This window comes from Mirounga angustirostris, unplaced genomic scaffold (genome assembly GCF_029215605.1).
Source record: "Mirounga angustirostris isolate CCGP_5_RB_7025 unplaced genomic scaffold, mMirAng1.0.hap1 SCAF_2, whole genome shotgun sequence".
In the NCBI taxonomy this organism is placed as follows: Eukaryota; Metazoa; Chordata; class Mammalia; order Carnivora; family Phocidae; genus Mirounga; species Mirounga angustirostris.
In genome coordinates this window covers 3254839-3275048 of record NW_026991710.1, presented here as the reverse complement: position 1 = coordinate 3275048, position 20210 = coordinate 3254839, and the positions used below count along the sequence as shown (strand labels likewise).

The following is a 20210-nucleotide window of genomic DNA, read 5'->3' as shown; positions in this document are numbered from 1 at the left end:
CTAGCTGCAGAGTGGACAGACAGACAGGCTCCGCTGGCTCCACATGGAAATGGAGCGAGCAGGTGTCTCAGTGTGCAGAGGGTGATGGCAGAGCTTGGCTAAGTCACTTTATTGCTCTGGGCCTCAGTTTCCCTGTGTGTCTATACTGGGAGATCAGGTTGAGCTGGATCAAGGATTCCAACAGTAGGGTTCCGAGTCCTCACCTGGACTCCAGGCTTCCCAGAAGACTCTCGGTCGTATGCATCATCAGTTTGCGTGTGATGCATTTTGGATGGTATTCATAGCTCCTATCAGATTTCAGAGGGACCTGTGACCATCGAACCTCTGGGCTCCAGGACCTCAGAGGCCATGGCTGGCTGGACCTTCTGTGCATCCTCCCTGTGTGTGACCCCTGCAGCCGCCTGGGGAAACCCGTGGTTGGTCAGAGAGCAGCTGAGCCTCTGTTGCAAGAACTCCAGCCTGAGTCTCTCCTACTACGGGTCAGCTGGAGGCCAGCTTGGCTTCTGTCTGAGTTGGCGACTTGCCTTGGCCTTCGCCCCTGACAGCTCTATCCAGCTGCTCCTGCCTTCCTGGGACCACCCCGCTGGGGGCCTGGCCTTGATCTGGCTCCGGTCCCACCAAAGGCAGACGGCTGAGCCTCCCTTCCCGTGTCCCCCCTCCAGAAAAAGCTGCCGGCCCTGCTACTGGGCCGCTCGGCAGACCTGCGGCCCGGCGAGTTCGTGGTGGCCATCGGCAGCCCCTTTGCCCTGCAGAACACTGTGACCACGGGCATCGTCAGCACGGCCCAGCGGGACGGCAAGGAGCTGGGCCTCCGGGACTCGGACATGGACTACATCCAGACAGATGCCATCATCAACGTGAGTCCCTGTCCCCAGAGCTCACCCCATCACTGAGCACATCTGCTCGCTAGAAAGTTCCTTCTTTACGCTCAACGGAGCTTGGAGTCCCTGTGACTTCTGCACCTGGGTGCCGGGTCCGCCCTGGGGGTTAGAAGCTGCTGCCCTGAGCTGGGACAGCCCTTCAGAGACGCAGAGAGTCTCTGCCCAAGTCACCCCCCCCCACTACCAGCATTCCTTTTGTCACGGTTAGTATTGTTACTGTAGCTGAGGGCACCTTTCACACTCACAGAGTGCCCACATTTCTGGGTTTGCCGTGGTTCGGGCTCTTCTGGAAATGTGAGCCTTCGTAGAGACCCCTCGCAGCCGGTGGGATGTAACTGAGCCGTGGAGCAAGCCTGGAGGCAGCCTGTGTGTCTGTGTGGGGCGCACGGGTCATCTGACAGCCGTCTGCGTGGCCTCTAGGGTCCAGGCTCCCTTACCTGTGAAATGGGGGTGCAGTGAGGCCTTTCAATGCCGTTGAGGGTGAAATTCGATGACCCATCTCTGGGCTGGTTGGAATAAGGGTTGGGAGACAGAGCTTCGGGGGCCCTCGGGCGGGCTCAGGGCTGAGCTCACGTCGAGTTTCCTCCCCTTGCAGTACGGGAACTCCGGGGGACCACTGGTGAACCTGGTAAGTGACCCCAAGGGCAGAGGTCTCTAGTTTTCTGGGGCTCTGCTCACACGGCAGTACAGCCTCAAGGCGGGGAGGGAACCCCAAAGATGGGCCTTGAATCTTCACACCCGACCGCGAGGCCGGAGGTCCGGGAGGACATGACCCCAAGCACATGCCGCCCTGGGCCCCCTACCCCCCGTACACCCCAGAGATGCTGGGCTGTCTGAGGAATGAGGATGACCCGGAACAGTGGCCAAGCAGGGCTATGTGCCCAGCAAGGACCTGGGGCAGGGGAGACACAGGTCAGGGCTGCTCACTGCTCTGGGCCCCCCATCTTTGTGTTTACATGTGAGGTGAGGGGGCATCCTTGTCCTTTCCCCGTCCTCTTGGGTCCCCCCCACCCCACGTCTGTCCTGGGCCCCAGATTCAGGCTCATTCTCATCCCAGGTGAGATTTCTAGAATAAACCAGGAGTCAGAAATCAGTTCAGCTCCTGGGCCCCAAAGTATTGGATGCTGTCCCCACCCCGGGAGCGCCCATCCATGCTGCAGCGTGTCAGACATGAGCACGCCCGTGTGACATGAGGAACAGTGAGGGGACTCTGGAGGAATCGCAGGCAGGGAGGGCTTGTTGGAGGCGGGAGTATCTCATCTGGGCCGTGGAGACTGTGGGTTTGGGGTTGAGGGGACATGCAGGAGAAAGCTAGTCCGGGGAGAAGGCACAGCACGAGCGGGAGGGCTCAGAGGGAGCTTCACCCTGCGCCCAAGCAGCCCCGCAGGCGTGCACCGGGACCCGAGCCCCAGCACGGGCGTTCACAAAAGCTCATGCGCGCGGGCTTTATGCTGGAGGCGGGAAAAGCAGGGGTATGTGCCGGGCTGGGAGGAGGAGCGTCTTCCTGGGAGGGTGTCAAGAACGAGGTGTCTGGTGACCCAGGCCGTAGCCTTGAGGGGGTACAGGGCAGGGGCAGGGTGGGAGGCCAGCTCCCGGGGGACAGACAGGGTGGGTGGGTGCTGGGGAGCTGCCCAGGCCACATGCCCCCAGCCCCACTTCTAGAAGCACTGGGGAGAGAGGTTCCGGTCCCAGAGGCCTCGTCACGCCCTCTCCGGGCTCCAGCCCCTCTGGATGCTGCCGGGGTGGGTGTGTCCTCCTCGGTGGGCACTGCCTGAGGGGCAGATCTGAGCTAGGGAGAGGAGGGGTGGGTTTGGAGGGAGAGGTGGGGGGGTCCCTGACCCGGAGGTGAACGCCAGAGGGCCTTTCCAGGACAGCTTGGGACTGTCCTGGGAGCCTCAGGGAGGACGCGGTACTTGGTACTCCGGCTCCCGGGTGACCGCCCCTCTGACCACCCTGCCCAGGACGGCGAGGTCATTGGCATCAACACACTCAAGGTGGCAGCCGGCATCTCCTTCGCCATCCCCTCAGACCGCATCACGCGCTTCCTCACGGAGTTCCAGGACAAGCACGTCAAAGGTACAGCGTTGCCCTGGGGGCTGCTGAGGCAGGGGACCCCGTCCTTCCCTGCTCACCTCGTGCCCATCCTGAAGTTCCCAGAACCCCGCACTCCTCAGCTGTGGCCTCTGTCTTCCTCCCCTTACCTCATGGTCATGTGAACCCCCGCCCCTCCCGATGCTCCCCTTCTGGCGGGGGGTGTCCCCCACCCACCTCCCACCTCCCATCTCCCACCTCCAGCAGCCTGGGCCACCAGGCTCCACTTCTCTGGGCTGCTATAGACAGAACCGGTCTTTCCTTTCTTCCTCCCTCCCTCCCTCCCTCCCTCTCTCCTTTCCTCCCTTCCTTCCTTCCATCCATCCATCCATCCATCCATCCATCCATCCATCCATCCACCTATCCACCCATCCACCCACTCTTCCTTCCATCCACTCACACACACACCCACCTATCTACCTATCTGCTCTTTTATCCACTCCTACCCAGCCATCCACCCATCTACCCTCCCTCCCTCCCATCTGCTCATCCCTAAGGACTCCCTCTTTTAGCCTTGGTCATGTAACCTGTCCAGGAGGGTATTCTCTACTCCAGGGGAGCAGAGCCCAAGCCCCTGATCCTTGGAAGGCATCTTCCTCTCAGCCCCATCTCCCCATCTACACAGGGGTGTCCAGCCCTCCCTACCCACACCTGGATGGCCATGAGCACCCACCTGGGGGAGGCCTTGGCCAGGCACAGCTTACTCTCCCCAGTGAGGGCCTGCCCATCACCTTCTTAAAGTTGGTGGTCGTAGCTGCCTTCCAAAGGAGGGTCCTACATCTCCTGATCTCAGGAGTTTCCTGGTGCCCTCCACTTTTCCGCCTCTCATTTTAGCCCAAGTGAATGTCTCCCGCCATTTTGTCTCCCATGCCCACCTGGCCAATGCCCAGACCTGCGTTGACCCCACTACTCACACCTTCAAATTGCTTCCATGTCTCCTCCCAGCCCCCTAACCAGCAGTTCATTGAGAGCAGGGGGCTTCCTCATGCTTGCCTGATCCTCCACAATCCCACCAGCCAAGCACACGGAGCCCAGTGCAGCCAAGACCAGTGCCATGAGGACTGGTCATGCGAAGAACCACTGTTGAGGACTCCATTGGGTTCATCGGGGTCCCTCATGTGAAGATGGCCTGGAGCCAGGGTAGAGCCAGTCTTCCCTGAAGAAGCTCAACGCTTCTTCTATTGGACAGGGGGGCATCAACCCCACATCTTTTCTCCTTGGCTGCTAGGAAACTCAGAACTTAACCCAGGGTTGCACCTTCATACCTGTCATAGCCTTGGTGCTTTCTCTAATAAATGAGCTTTTCTAGTGTAATTATCCTTTGCTCCACGGGTGCCTTTCACTTTAGCTCCCTTCCTGGAAATCGGTGGATCTGCATTTTGCAGACTGAGCTGTCAGGTGACTGTTAGAAAGATCGGATGATAGCATCCTCTCGCTTCTTGCCTCACTTCCTCTCCTCTCTCGGAACCCACCAGGGGCCAGCAGGGTCTGTTCCTTTTGTGGTGCAGAGACCATCCCTGTCAGTGCTGACCTCACCCCAGATACCCTGGGAAACTCTCAGGCCCTGTCCCGAGAGCTGTCACCTCCCTCAGGACATGTGGACTCATCAGAAAGCCCAACAAATCTTAGCTGGATGACTGAATCTTTAATTTAAAGCCCTTCTGAAGTTGACTGGTGTTTACTCCTGCTTTTTTGTCTTAATAAAATTATCAAAATACTTAAACCCAGTTAATCTAAAGTTCTTTAAAACAAGGCATCCTTAAATTAAACCAAGGAGACATTACAGTGCATTTCTTGTTCCTGTCTAGGTATGGGGTACAGAGGCCTCTGGGGGGCTCTCAAGGGAAGAGGGGCCACCATGCTGGTCCAAGGGAACCTCAGCTTCAGGCCGCAGGAGAGTCTGGGGGCTCAGCCAGGTTTAGGACTAGAGTGTACCCCCCGGGGTGTTTGGGTCAGTGGGGCTGGGTGGCTATGGATGTCTGGCCCTCTGTGAACTGTGGGGTCCCATCCAGCCTGGGGAGTGGAAACGTCACTCGTCTCCTGCCCCGGGGCTCTCTGTGGCCTGTGCGCCCAGGGAGAGCTGCAGGGAGGCGCTGGGGTTCCGGCAATCAGAGACTGGAATGCACATTCCCTGGCCTCCAGGTCACGGGCAGACTAGGGAGGGACACCTGTGGGCTAGAGTGTTTCCCCCCAGGCCGGGAGGCAGCAGCCGGAGGCAAGGGTGTGACGGGGCAGCACCTGTGCTCTGCAGCCCACTGTCCCTTCTCCAAGGCCCCCGAGGCTTTAGTGTCCCCGAAACCTGAGCTCGGCTCTGCAGCCCGCGGCTAGGACCGCTGCTCAGCGCTCGGGGCTGCAGCGTGAGGCTCCGGCCAGAGGGGCCCACAGCGCATGTGCGCCTGCGCGCAGCCTGGACTCCCGTGGGCCGTGGGCCGGGCGAGGCCGAGCGCGCAGCCGGGAGCCTTTACTCTAGCGGGGGCGGCGGGCCGCAGGAGCCCCGTATGTCCTGTGAGGGGGGCAGGGGGAGGGGAGTGGTGGGGAGGGGGCGCAGGGGGGTGGCGGGCTGCAGGAGCCCCCGTATGTCCTGTGAGGGGGGCAGGGGGGGCGCGGGGGGGGCGGCGGGCCGCGGGAGCCCCCGTATGTCCTGTGAGGGGGGCAGGGGGGGCGCGGGGGGGGGCGGCGGGCCGCGGGAGCCCCCGTATGTCCTGTGAGGGGGGCAGGGGGGGCGCGGGGGGGCGGCGGGCCGCGGGAGCCCCCGTATGTCCTGTGAGGGGGGCAGGGGGAGGGGAGTGGGGGGAGGGGGGCGCAGGGGGGGTGGCGGGCTGCAGGAGCCCCCGTATGTCCTGTGAGGGGGGCAGGGGGGGGCGCGGGGGGGCGGCGGGCCGCGGGAGCCCCCGTATGTCCTGTGAGGGGGGCAGGGGGGGCGCGGGGGGGGCGGGCGGGCCGCGGGAGCCCCCGTATGTCCTGTGAGGGGGGCAGGGGGGGCGCGGGGGGGCGGCGGGCCGCGGGAGCCCCCGTATGTCCTGTGAGGGGGGCAGGGGGAGGGGAGTGGGGGGAGGGGGCGCAGGGGGGTGGCGGGCTGCAGGAGCCCCCGTATGTCCTGTGAGGGGGGCAGGGGGGGGCGCGGGGGGGGCGGCGGGCCGCAAGAGCCCCGTATGTCCTGTGAGGGGGGCAGGGGGGGGGCGGGGGGGGGCGGCGGGCCGCGGGAGCCCCCGTATGTCCTGTGAGGGGGGCAGGGGGGGCGCGGGGGGGCGGCGGGCCGCGGGAGCCCCCGTATGTCCTGTGAGGGGGGCAGGGGGGGGCGGGGGGGGGGCGGCGGGCCGCGGGAGCCCCCGTATGTCCTGTGAGGGGGGCAGGGGGGGCGCGGGGGGGCGGCGGGCCACGGGAGCCCCCGTATGTCCTGTGAGGGGGGCAGGGGGGGCGCGGGGGGGGCGGCGGGCCGCGGGAGCCCCCGTATGTCCTGTGAGGGGGGCAGGGGGGGCGCGGGGGGGCGGCGGGCCGCGGGAGCCCCCGTATGTCCTGTGAGGGGGGCAGGGGGAGGGGAGTGGGGGGAGGGGGCGCAGGGGGGGTGGCGGGCTGCAGGAGCCCCCGTATGTCCTGTGAGGGGGGCAGGGGGGGCGCGGGGGGGCGGCGGGCCGCGGGAGCCCCCGTATGTCCTGTGAGGGGGGCAGGGGGGGCGCGGGGGGGGCGGCGGGCCGCGGGAGCCCCCGTATGTCCTGTGAGGGGGGCAGGGGGGGGCGCGGGGGGGCGGCGGGCCGCGGGAGCCCCCGTATGTCCTGTGAGGGGGGCAGGGGGAGGGGAGTGGGGGGAGGGGGCGCAGGGGGGTGGCGGGCTGCAGGAGCCCCCGTATGTCCTGTGAGGGGGGCAGGGGGTGCGCGGGGGGGGCGGCGGGCTGCAAGAGCCCCGTATGTCCTGTGAGGGGGGCAGGGGGGGGCGGGGGGGGGGCGGCGGGCCGCGGGAGCCCCCGTATGTCCTGTGAGGGGGGCAGGGGGGGCGCGGGGGGGCGGCGGGCCGCGGGAGCCCCCGTATGTCCTGTGAGGGGGCAGGGGGAGGGGAGTGGGGGGAGGGGGCGCGGGGGGGCGGCGGGCTGCAGGAGCCCCCGTATGTCCTGTGAGGGGGGCAGGGGGGGCGCGGGGGGGCGGCGGGCCGCGGGAGCCCCCGTATGTCCTGTGAGGGGGGCAGGGGGGGCGCGGGGGGGTGGCGGGCCGCAGGAGCCCCCGTATGTCCTGTGAGGGGGGCAGGGGGGGCGCGGGGGGGGCGGCGGGCCGCGGGAGCCCCCGTATGTCCTGTGAAGGGGGCAGGGAGAGGGGGCGCGGGGGGGTGGCGGGCTGCAGGAGTCCCCGTATGTCCTGTGAGGGGGGCAGGGGGAGGGGAGTGGGGGGAGGGGGCGCAGGGGGGTGGCGGGCTGCAGGAGCCCCCGTATGTCCTGTGAGGGGGGCAGGGGGGGGCGGGGGGGGCGGCGGGCCGCGGGAGCCCCCGTATGTCCTGTGAGGGGGGCAGGGGGAGGGGAGTGGGGGGAGGGGGCGCAGGGGGGTGGCGGGCTGCAGGAGCCCCCGTATGTCCTGTGTGGGGGGAGGGGAGAGGGGGCGCGGGGGGGGGGTGGCGGGCCGCAGGAGTCCCTGTATGTCCTGTGAGGGGGGCAGGGGGAGGGGAGAGGGGGCGCAGGGGGGCGGTGGGCTGCAGGAACCCCCGTATGTCTTGTGAGGGGGCAGGGGGAGGGGGCGCGGGGGGGGCGGCGGGCCGCGGGAGCCCCCGTATGTCCTGTGAGGGGGCAGGGGGAGGGGGCGCGGGGTGCGGGGCGGCGGGCATAGGCTGGCGGCCTCGGGTGCTGGGCGGGGAGTCCGCTGCGGGAAACTAGCAGGGGCCGAGGCCGGGGTGACAGCGGCTGCAGGGTGAGGCCTGGTTGGGTCCGGGTCAGTGTTGAACTTGGAGCCAACAGGGCTTGCTGGAAGGAGGGATGCAGAGTGTGAGCGAGGCACAGGGGCAGCTCCTGGGATGGGGGTTCAGGGGGCAAAGGAGGGGTCAGCCCTGATGCCTGCAAAGCCCCAGGCCTGAGCTGCTCTCTGGCTTGGTTTGGGGTTTTGTTGAGGTGAAACTCCCGTTGCGTACAGCGAACCCCTTTGGGTACCCTGTCCAGCGGCATCAGTGCCCTTGCAGTGTGGGGGGCTGCCAGTCTCTGAAGGGAGTGATCGGTACCCAAAGCCAGCTCTCTTCCCCCTTCTCCTCCCTCTGCTCTGTCCCCGAACCCCCTCCCCTCCCCTCCTCCCCCCTCCCTACCGTTTCATTTCCTTCACTGGCTTTCTTGCCTCACGTGGGTCGAGTGTTCCCACGGCCTGTGTAGTAGGAAACAAAGTCGGGACCTTCAGCCCACCTCCCTGTTCCCAGCACAGCGCACGGGACCCTCTGCATCTGGCTGATCTCCCCGTGAAGGAGGACACACAGGGTTGTCTGCTGACCCCCAAACTCAATCAGGCCACCCCGCACCAGCCCCACTGGCCAGGGTTTCTGGAGAAGCCGCACTGGCTGAGCCTGCTGGCTCTGGGGTGGGCAGTGGGCTTCCAACCAAGGTCTCTAACCGGATGGCCTCGGTCTCTGGGGGGACAGGGCTGCCCCTCTGCCCAGCCAGGATGCTGCTCACGCGCAAGCACGGGAAGTTCAGGCTCCTTCCTGTTTTGAAGCATGACCTTGGGGTTCTGAGCGATGCTGAGGAGGGGCCAGCACCCATGTCAGGAGCAGGATGGAGGGCCTAGGCCTCTGCCAGGCCTTTCTCCTAGCTCTGAGGACCTCACCCCACCTATGGATGGAAATGCCATCTAGGGAGTGACTCCCAGATTTCCATCACCAGCCTGGCCCCATCGTGGAGCACTGCACTGGGATGAGCAGCTGCCCTTGCTCCACAGACGCTTCCCAGCCGAGGGGTCCTTTCAAAACGTAGAGCAGACCACGTAGGGCAGATCACACTCTGCTCCAAAGCGTCCCGGGGCTGCACTTGCTGGGGGTAAACACCAAAGTCACAGGCCCAGCAGAGCCACGGGCCAGCCCCCCGCCCCCGCCCTGCGAAAATGTTAGTTGAGATATTTTGCCCACTTTAAAAAGTTGGGTTTTTTGTGTTCTTACTAGGTTTTGGGAGGGGTCTGGGTGCATTCTGGATGGGAACCTTTGTCAGAGAGACGAGCTGCAAATGTCTCCTCCCGCAGCTTAACTTTTCATTCCCCTGACGGCGCCTTCAAAGAGTGGGCGTTTTATCAATTTTTATGAAGTCTCATTTGCCAATTTTTTTTCAATGGATCGTTGCGTGTGGAATTGTATCTAAGAAATCTTTGCTAACCAAACGTCAGGGATATCTTCTCCTACATTTTCTTCTAGCAGTTTACTTTCTGAAGTCTTTGAGTTAGGATGATGATGCAATTTGAATTAATTTTTTAAAAGAGTGCAAAGTATGAATCAAAGTTCTTCTTTTTTTTTTTCCCGCTTTGGAGAGTCAGTTGTCCCGACATCGTGTGTTTTTCTCCACTGAATGGCCTTTACTCCTTTGTCAAAAATAAAATGAGCCCGTTCTGTCCCACTTGTCTGTCTGTCCTGATTACCGCAGCTCTGCAATGTCTTCAAGTCAGGCAATGTTAGCTCTCTGGCTTTGTCCCGCCTCCAACATCATTCTGGTTTTGCGGAATCCTTTGCATTTCCACATGGATTTTAGAATCAGCTTGTCAATTCATGATTTCAATTTCAGTTGTTTCAATTGTTTCAATGTTAAAGTTCAATTTCCGATTGTTCGTCACCAGAATATACAAGTAATGTTGATTTTCGTATGTTGATTAATCATGAGAGATCCCGTGACCTTCACAGCTTATGCTGGTAGGACTTTCTGTGGGTTCCATCAGCTTTCCACACAGATGATTCTGCAGTCTGTGCACAGAGTCAGTTTGGCTTCTTTCCAGCGTGGATGCCTTTTCTTTTGTTCTTGCCTGGCTGGAGCCTCCGTAAGATATTGAATAAGTGGTGAGAGTGGATGGGGTGGCGTCATTCCTGCCTTTGGGGAGAAGTCTCTATCTCTCACCAGCAAGGAGGATGCTCGCTCAACGTCTCTTGCAGGCGCTTCATCAGGTGGAAAAAGTTCCCTTGAGTTCGTAGGTTTTTTTAGGAACAGATGTTAGAAGATTTTGTCAGACACCTTTTCTGCACCTTTTGAGATGGCGACTTTCCTTTGTAGTTTGTTCATGTGGTAAATTGCGTTGGCTGATTTTTGAATGGTAAACCATCCTTGCATTCCTGGGATAAAGCTCCCTCAGTCGTGATGCATTATCCTTGGGATATGTTGTTGGATTTGATTTGCGGAAAATGTCTGAGGGTTTTTTGCAGCCGTCTTTGTGAGGGGTATTGGTCTAGTTTTCTCTCCTGATTTTGGCGTCAGGATGATGGTTGGGAAATTTTTAGGAAGAACACTCCTCCTGTGCCTCTTGTCTGTCCTCAGTTCTCTGCTATGATACTGCTTCACTTCTGACACCCTAGTGACCAAATGCAAGGGGCTTCCCCACACCAGCTGGCTGTCCTACCGTTTCACCCAAGTCTAACACTATCTACACGGAGGTAGTGTCAGAACCCACGGTTAAGGTCGCACAAGACCGCCCCCCCACTTCAGATGCCAATCACAAGTCCAGCCTGTCACCTGTGCTTCTGACCCACCGGCTAGAGATTGGGGGTTCCCACGGCCCCCTCCTTGGGTTTGATCATTTGCTGGAGCAGCTCACAGAGCTCAGGAAAGCAGTTTACTGGCTAGATGACCAGTTTGTGTATAAAGAGGTATGATTCAAGAACAACAACTGGAGAGAAGCACAGGGTAGGTCTGGGAAAGGACACGGAGCACCTCCACATCCACCGACCTGGAAGCTCTCTGATCCCCGCTCTTGGGGTTGTATAGTCTTCATCATGTAGGCACAATTAGTTCAAATCACTGCCATTGGTGATTATTTGCACGTCCAGCCCCTTACTTCTCCCAGAAGGGGTGCGGAGGTTGGGGCTGAAAGTTCAACCCCCTAATCACATTGTAGGTTTCCTGGCAACCAGACCCATCCTTAGGGGCTTCTCAAAACCACCTCAGTAACGTACACTTGGGAGTGGTTGAAAGGGGCTTCTTGTAAGAGTAACAGAAGACATCCTTCACACATGTATCACCATGAGGCAATTTCAGGGGCTGGCAGCAAAAAGATGTTCCCAGAGTGCTTGTCACAGGGAATTACAGAAGTTTTAGGGGCCATGTGCTAAAAACCAAAACACATATTTCTTATAAATCACAACATCCCAGAGGTGTTCACTCATTTTCAGTTTTCTAGAAGAGTTTCTGCAGGGGGTGCCTGGGTGGCTCAGTCGTTAAGCGTCTGCCTTCGGCTCAGGTCATGATCCCAGGGTCCTGGGATCGAGCCCCGCATCGGGCTCCCCGCTCGGCGGGAAGCCTGCTTCTCCCTCTGCCACTCCCCTGCTTGTGTTCCCTTTCTCACTGTATCTCTCTCTTCAAATAACTAAATAAATAATTAAAAAAAAAAAAGAGTTTCTGCAGAATTGATACTATTTTTTTCCTAAACATTAGGTAGAATTGTCCTGTGGGACCATCTGGCCCTGATGTTTTCCTTGTAGGAAGATTTTTAACTACAAAATAAAGGCACGGCTACTGTGGTTATGTGCTTCTTCTTGAGTGAGATCTGGCAGTTTGGAAACTTCAAGAAATGTATGCATTGTATCTGAGTTGTCAAATGTGTTGGCATCCAGTTGTTCATAATTACATCTTACTACCCTTCCAATACTGTAGGGTCTGTGGTGATGTCCCTTCTCCCATGCCTGATCCTGATACGGATAATTGTCTTGTCTTTTTCTTTTTTCTTCTTCTGGCTGATAAGTCTGGCTGAAAGCTTATGGATTTAATTGATCTCCAAGAATAAACTTTTGCTCTTCATTTATTTTCTGTATTGAATTTCTGTTTTCTATCTCACTGATTTCTAGTCTTTATTATTCCCTTTCTTCCTCTTACATTGGGTTTCATTTGGTCTTCTCTTTCTAGTTCTCAGGGTGAAAGCTAAGATCAGTGATGTGAGACCTTTCTTCTTCTCTGATATTGGCACTCTGGTACTATTCATTTCCCCCGTGTACCAATTCACCTGTGCCTCACAGCTGTTGATACGTTATTTTCCCATTTTTATTGGTTTTAAATACTTTCTAATTTCCTTTTTGATTTCTTCTTTGAAGATGAGGAATTCAGAAGTGTGTTACTTAGTTTCTAAGTTGTTGGAAATCTTCTAGATACCCTTCTATTACCGATTTCTACTTTAATTCCATTGTGGTCAGAGAGCATGTTTTTATAAGACACTTTAATTGTACTGAGACTTGTTTTATGGTTCCAAATAGGTAAATGCTATTTCTGGGGTTAAAACACTTTTTAAGTCACAGGCTGGCTCAGCCTTGGCGAGTTGTGTGTTTAAGTCTCCAACTGGAGGGCCTGGCACATGGCTAGTGCTCACTGGGCATTATAGGCTAATGTTATAATTTATGGGGAAGGCAGGAGAAGGTAACAAGTTCAGATCTGAGCAGGCAAGTTTGGGGAGCCTGTGAGATGGAGGCTGGAGAGGAGAGCCCCACTGGCCGTTGGGGTTTGGGTGTGGGGCTCAGCAGCCAAGCAGCTGTGGGAGCTGATGTGGTTGCATGGGGCCTGAGAGCAAGGGTGAGCCTGAAGTTACCAGACTAGGCAGGACATCTCCCAGCCCCTCAACAGCAGCCTGGAGGATAGAGGCAGCTCTAGCCTGTGACCACGTGGGATGGATTCTGCTGCTTTTTGCTCCTGGGGGGAATTTCGGCCCCACATGGCTCTTCAAGGAGGGCAGAGGCTTTCATAGTGGCTCTAACGGAGTCCTGTCCTATTTTGTTCCCAGACTGGAAGAAGCGATTCATTGGCATACGGATGCGTACCATCACACCGAGGTGAGTGTCTGAGGATGCAACCCTGTTACCCCTCCATCCTCATCCCTCTCCTCAGCTCTCCTCCAAGACCCTGCCCAGCTGTGTCTGGCCACCTGCAGGTGTTCCTAAGGGCCAGACACTCAGACTCCCAAGCCTCTGCTCAGGCCAGCCCTCTGCCTACAATGCCTTTTCCCCCTTTGTCTGATTGGTTCCTTCAGCTCCCTCAGGACTCCATTCAGGTGCCCCCTCCTCCAGGAAGAAAGCTTCTATGGCTGCCATACAAATTACCACAAACTGGGTGGCTTAAGACAATAGGAATTCATTATCTTGCTATTCTGGATGCTAGTAGTCCAAAATCAGAGCGTCAGCAGGTCTGTGCTCCCACTGGAGGCTCTGTGGGGAGTTCCTCTTTGCTCTCCCTGCTTCTGGGGGCTCCAGGTGTTTCTTGGCTTGTAGCCACATCACCCCAATCTCTGCCTCCATCTGCAGATTGTGGCCTCCTCTGTCTGTGTCCAAATCTCCCTCTTCTTTCTATAAAAACACCAGTCCTTGGATTTAGGTCCCACCCTAAGTCAGGATGACACTACCTAGAGGTTCTTAACCAGTTAGATCTTTAAAGACCCTATTTGTACAAAAGGTCACATTCTGAGGTTCTGGGTGGGCATGAATTTTGGGGAGACACTGTTCTACTCACCATGCCACTCAAGTGGGGGGAGTTCCACCTTTTCCCCCCGCATAGCTGTGCTTCCTTTCCAAGCATTGCACTGGCCCCATGGGTTGGAATTGCCTGTTTGTGCCCTGCACCCCTCAACTTTGAACCTGAGCTCCTTGGGAGTGAGGACTCTGTCCTGCTCGTTGGTATCATGTCTGTAGCAGAGTGGGTGGCTGGAAACACTGATAGTGGAATAAAGGGTGGTATGTGTAAGGAAAAGGAGAAAGACGGGAAAGGAAGGGAATCAGAGTGAAAAATATGCAAAATCAAGTCCAAGGATTTGGAGAAGGAGGAGCATTGGGTGCTCTCGGGAAAACTAAGGCATGCTCAACTGATTATACCCTCAAAACTATACAGTCCCTAAAATGATCATTCTTCCCATTTCATTAACTGTTAATCTAGGGATTAAATCTGACAGTCATTTGTAATCAAGACCAATATACCAACTTTTATCTATTAAATGTGTTCTTTCTTTCTGACTTTCATCCATTCATCCATCACACCATTTGTCCATCCATCTATCACACCACCCTTCCATCAGTCTATCACACCATCCATCTATCCATCCATCACACCATCCATCCATCCATCCATCCATCCATCCATCCATTCATCCATCCCACCGTCTGTCCAGCCTCTGTCTATCCAGTCCATGACTCACTCATTGCTCATCTTTCATCTATCCATTTATCCATCCTTCCATCCATCCATCCATCAATCCATCCATCCATCCATCCATCCATTTGTTCATCCATCCTTCTACCTTTCCTTCCTTTCTCTCATCCCTCCTCCCACCCACCCTCCCATCTATCCATCACCCTCCCCTATCCACACTTCTAACCATCCACCTTCAGTAAACTTTCTCTTGAGGATCCCATGTCAAGTGGGGGACACTGAGAAGAACCAGTGACAACCCAGAGTGGTCAGTGGTAGGACAGAGCAGTGTTGGGGTCCAAAGGAGATGCCTCTTCTGGCGTGGGTGGTGGGGGGAGGGAGGGCAGCTTTGTGCCACGGAGGCTCAGAAGAAGTGTGTTCATTGTGGAACTTCCTTTTCAGTTTGGTAGAAGAACTAAAGGCCAGCAACCCAGACTTCCCGTCGGTCAGCAGTGGGATTTATGTGCAAGAGGTTGTCCCAAACTCACCTTCTCAGAGGTAGGCTGCACTACGGGAAGCAGGGACACTGGACAGGAGGCAATCAGACATCCTGGCGGGTGGGGTTGGGTGGGCATGAGGCCTAGGGTGGGCCCGCTTCAGTGACCTTGCGTGACCTTGAGCCACACACACCACCACCCCCGCCGGCACATGACATGGCACAGAAGTGGCAGGTGGGATTCTGGCCTATCGCCTAAGCCAGGGGCAGGCTGGAGAGATGAGGTACCCCTTAGAGCATTGGCAGTGCTCTTCCTTAGCCCACCGTGTCCTCTGCTTTGGGTCTAGAGAGACAGAGTAGTGGAGACCCCCCCAGAGCTCAATCCCCAATCCAGCCCAACTCCCACCAGCTCGGTGGGCGCACTGGGGTCTTCCTGGGCCTGTTTCCTCATCTGCAAAATGGGCACAGTTCGGCCTACTCTTTCTCCCCTGAGGAGGCTTTGTAAAGATCAAATGAGACAAAGCACCGTTCTCTTTGAAACTGCCGAGTACCGGAGGACGGTTGACTGTTTGCCGCGCCGTGAGCTGAGCCAGCCCGTGTAGTGTAGGCGCCTCGTGCTTGCACGGCTGATCCAGGCCCCAGAGGGGCTCCAAGCAAGCCCTTCCCTCCTCTGCCCCAGGTGTGCGTCTGTACGGTAGGTGGGCTCATTCGACCAGTGGTCTACACAGTAATCCCCGGAGCTGCAGGTCGTGCACAGGGCGTCTGTGAGGGGCGAGGGCAGGGTGCGGAGTGGAGAGGAGCCGGGCAGGCAGGCCTCCAGCCCCGCAGGGCCCCCGCCCCTGAACAGGACCCCTCTTCCTGTTTTCTGTCATGGTGCTTCAGAGGCTGCACGGGTGCTCGGTCCACAGCTGGCCTGCAGCAGAACTTGCTGGAACATAGGTCTGTGAAGCCAATGAGTAGCCACCACACTCAGGCCCCTTATTCAGGGTTTCAGCAGTTACTGGGAGGGACCCCGGGCAGGCCGCCTCAAGAGCCAGAGCGGTGGGCTCAGTGGCAAGGGCGTCTGCTGCTGACCGACGCTGCCTCATCAGTCAGCCCTCACTGCAGCCTGGACCTCGTAATCTGCAGGCCTGTTCCCACATGGGACTGCCGATGTGGACACTGAGGCTCAAAGGGGCCAAGTGCTTGGCCTGCGGCAGCCCAGCCAAAAAGGCTGCAGCCAGAACTTGAACCCAGCCCTTGTAATGTAGAGAAGAAGCAGGCTCACAAAGCACTAGCCCATTGGAGGACATCGGTTTCCATCTGGTGTGAGAACCTTGCGGTCAGGACGCTGTTCTTACCTGTTGAAATGATTTTTCTTAACTGCTGCTGTTTAACCGAATCGTCCTCTGAGCGGGGTCCCAGCCTCGCGGGGATGTGCAGTGACTGGGTGTCTCTCCATTGGGCAGAGGGGGCATCCAAGATGGCGACATCATCGTCAAGGTCAACGGGCGCCCTCTGGCGGACTCAAGCGAACTGCAGGAGGCCATCCTGACGGAGTCCCCTCTGCTGCTGGAGGTGCGGCGGGGGAATGATGACCTCCTGTTCAGCATCGCACCCGAGGTGGTCCTGTGAGTGTGGGGCCCCTCCCCATGTCGCCACGTGCCAGAGCCTGCAGCCCGGGACAGGTGCCGGCCGAGAGCTCCCGTCCAGAGCCGCTGACGCGCACAGGGTCAGGACGAAGGACCACGGATGGTCCTCAGCAGGGCCGGTGGCCTCCTTCTGGCCATCCAGGGGCAGAGCCACAGGCAGGGCTTGGCCAGGGACCCACCTCAGCCTTTGGGAAGGTTGACACTCCCACATCACTGTGCCACGGGGGCAGCCGGTGTCCCCCTCGTACAGATGCTCCTGACGGCCACCTTCCAAGTGCCCAGGATATCTAGAACACCCCTCTGGAGTTCCCCACAGGTCCCACCCTCCCTTCTACTCCCTTGCCTTTATACCTGTCCAACCTCTGTCTAAATGCCCAACCTGTGCCTACCCCACCCCCTGCTCCCACTCACCTGCTCAGATCAGTTCCCCAGCCTGTCCTCCCCGACGAAGGTCTCCCAGCCCCTGCCCCAGACACCACAGTGCCCACCACATTGAATGACCAAGGCTGTCGCTCTGCCAGCCTGGAGGACCTGGACGGTGGCTGCGTCTGACCCGCTTGGGGCGTCAAGTGTGGGGACCTGGCCCAGAGCAGGCCCCTAAGGGATGTCCCCTGGTTTCCCAGCCCAACCCTGTGGCTGGTGATGAGGTTCACCTTCCCAGGCGGGAGAGAGACTGGCCAGGAGCAGAGTGTCTGGGAGGCTGCTTGTCCCCCTGGTGGTGACAATGGGCCAGCGGGCAGAGGAAGTGTCCTGATGGGGGGAGGGGTTGCAAGGACTGAGCTGGCTTCGCCTCCCCTGCGCCGTTCTGCACGGGGCCACCGGCTCACAGAATCAGCCCCCAGAGCGGCTGGGGAGCGCACGTGTGTTGAGGTGTATTTGTGAGCTTCGCTGTATAGTGGACCCCCGTTTGCTTGTATTATATGTTTCTCTACTGTGTGGAAATTAAAGTTTACGAGCACATGGTCCTTAGCCAGCAGGGGACTCTGGGTAGCCCACCGCCCGGCCACAGCCTCTCTTGGATCCAGAGCTGACACGCCAGCCAACCGAGGGCCGGGGACACCACCCTGAGCTCAGGGGCATTGGGCCAGCTCCCCGACTTCCTCCTGGTCTGTGGTCTCAGGCAAGACGCTTCCCTGCCCCTGCCCTGTCCTCTCCCTGGGGGAGGAGGGACACAGATGCCACCGCCCCAGAGGTGAGGGGCCGAGCACTTGGAAAGGTGCCCGGCTTACAGGGCGCCCCACCTAAGCCGCGCTACATGTCCCCTAAAGCTTCTCTGTATCTGCTCCAGGTCACCTCACCACAGACTACCCAGCGATGGGGAAACGAGGCAGGAAGAGACAAAGCAGATTGCTGGACACGGGGGTCTGCAAACGGCATCGAAAGCTATGACGTGCCAGGGCAAGCCCCCCGGGTAGCCAGTGGGAGCACCAGGGTGAGGGTGAGGGGCGCCAGCAGATCTGAGAGCGAGGGGCCCAGGCCTGGGTTCTGGACCACCAAGCCCAGGGGGGGATAGAGACACCCCCTGGTCCAAGCCTCGCAGGGCGGCAGGGTCTGCCCCCAGCTGGCCTCTGGGCAGCCGTGTGACCCCGGCCACCTTCCCCTTAGGGAGGGGCGAACAACCGCAGGACTTCAAGCCCCTCCAAGCTCCGAGAGCCTGAGGCTTAATTTAAATGAGCCCGCCACAGGGCAGTTTTCAGGTGGCCTCAGCCAGTGTGGCAGCAGGGGGAATTCTGTGTGGTACCTGGAGGGACTCACGGGACATCCCTGGAGACAGGCATACCGGGCGTCAGTGATTGTGGGTCCAGCCGGCTGTGTGCCCTGTGGCCGACCAGCGCGATGGGGAGAATCGGACCCAAGAGCCCCTGGCACCCACACCCGGAGAAGGACCAGAAACTCTCGCGAGCAGCTTTTAATGAGGACGCTGTGCTCTGGTTCAACACCCCAGTTTTGCAATCCGTGAGCTCCGATTACCACGTGCACCGAGCACTCGTCCCCACGCTCGGGCCACATCGAGGCTGCGGGCCTGCCCTGGGGGGAGTGAGGTCCTGGCACCCGGCTGGCCTGCGTGAGGCTGAGCTACTGTGTTCAGTGCGGGAGAAAACCCTCAGGCTGAGGAGGGGCATGAGGGCCGCAGGTCCCCGAGCTACCACTGATGGCTGACAGCCCAGAACTGTCCCTTGCAGTGGCAGGAGACCTCAGAGGTGGCGGGGGTGGGGGGCCGCGGGCAGGGCACCAGCGGGTCTTGTTGTCCAGGATCTTGGACATTTCAGGGACTTCGCCCCCAAGTCTGGAACTGGGATAGACCGGGCTCCCCAAACATGGCCTCCAAGGGCGTCGGTGGCAGCCGAACTGTCAGCTTCACTCCTTCCCTGCTGCCGCCACCCCGAAACCCTTGAGTTTGGAGGGCAGGGCCAGAAAGAGGCAAGGGCAGGGCACAGCAAGGCGGTGGTGGTTCCCCGGGACGAGCGGGGCTCGGCCGGAAGGCACTGGCTTTGCTGTAGTCAACACTGAATTAAATGTCATATAGAGGCTCCTGGTTCAGGGTCTGACCCCCAAAGTGCCCCAAATGTCACTTCACATCCCTTCACTCCCTGCCAGCAGCCTCCTGGATGACCAGGGCCATCCCCCCCAGCTTCAGGTTGTCCATCTGGGAGGTAGGATGTGGGAGGTGCAGGTCTCTGAGCTCAGGGGTCAGCCCAGCCTGGGTGTGGTCTTGGCTTTGCCCCTTTCTGGCTGACCCGTGCTGGGGACTCCAGCTCTGGGCTTCTGCACCCAGGAAGGCTGGGGGCTGCAGCAGTGGGAGTGGGCTCTGCGGCGGTCAGGCCCTCCGTCCTCCACCAGCCACCCAGCCCTGCCCCCCACACCCCAAGCTGGGAGGAGCTGATTTCCCTGATGCTCCTCCAGCTGCACCCCCTGAAAAACAACTTTTCCAGAGCCTGCCAGGGGCCGAGCGCTGTTGTGCAACCTTAATGCTCCTGACGCAAGCACCGGTGGCTGGGTTTACAGCCCACCCCTCTGCTGTCTGTCCTGGGAGCCATAAACGGGGTGCTGACAAGGGCAGCGCCCTCAGGGAGGAGCACCCTGTTCCAGCCTTGGGGGCCCTTGCAAACACCTGGAATCCAGGAAGGACAGGGCCAGAAGGAGCATCACGGGTCCCTGACTCCAAATGCCCCATTGGACAGGGGCGGGAACTGAGGCCCAGAAAGTAGGACTTGGGGTCACACGTGAGCTCCTGGCTGGCCTCCAGGGGACCAGGGCTGGGCTGAAATAGACAGCTGTGGCCACAGCTGCAGCAGGACAAACATCCACCGCCTGAGTGCGTAGGGCCAGGCCAGGTTCTCCAGGAGGGGCAGATCCTGAGGGTCACGGCCTCATCCTCCTTCCAGGGCCCCTCCCGACCCCCAAGGGGATTAGTGGATCCAGAACACGGGTGGCCAAAGATGGAAGCTCTGGAATGGGTCAGACGCCAGGAAAACCGCAGGGCACCTGCCACTGTTACCCTGGCTTGAGCAGTACCTGGGGACACCTGCCCCAGCCCTGTGTCTATGTGGACACGCCTGTTCCCCTGCTCTTGGTCCACATTCTTCAGGTCTTTTGGGGTCCGACTCTGCACTCTCTCCCTCCACTCCACCTGCTTCCTCCAGCCTTCACTGGATGCTGCCCAGGCTCCCTCGTGCCTGCTCTGTTCCCTCCGACCATCTGCATCATAACCCCGGAACCGCACACACAGCCAAGGAGACCTCACAGCCATGGTCAAGGGAAGGCTCCTGACATGGGAGGTTATCCTGGATGATCCGGGCAGGCCCTGGGGTCACAGGGTCCTGATTGGAGGGAGGCGGGAGGGTCAGAGTGGGAGACAGAGG

At 59.4% G+C, this 20210-nt stretch overlaps 1 protein-coding gene across 3 annotated transcripts in view; it reads left to right on the top strand.

Moving 5' to 3' along the window:
* HTRA3 (HtrA serine peptidase 3) overlaps window positions 1-17309 on the top strand; it is a 34501-nt gene extending 17192 nt beyond the window's left edge. Inside the window, exons 4-9 of one of the 3 annotated variants that reach the window (XM_064584222.1) lie at window positions 663-857; window positions 1477-1509; window positions 2843-2957; window positions 12887-12935; window positions 14683-14778; window positions 16165-17309. In XM_064584222.1, coding sequence (XP_064440292.1) covers window positions 663-857; window positions 1477-1509; window positions 2843-2957; window positions 12887-12935; window positions 14683-14778; window positions 16165-16330 — 654 coding nt within the window. In that variant the 3' untranslated portion in view covers window positions 16331-17309. The other 2 variants (XM_064584224.1, XM_064584223.1) reach the window with 2 other exon arrangements.
* Window positions 17310-20210: the final 2901 nt, after the last annotated feature.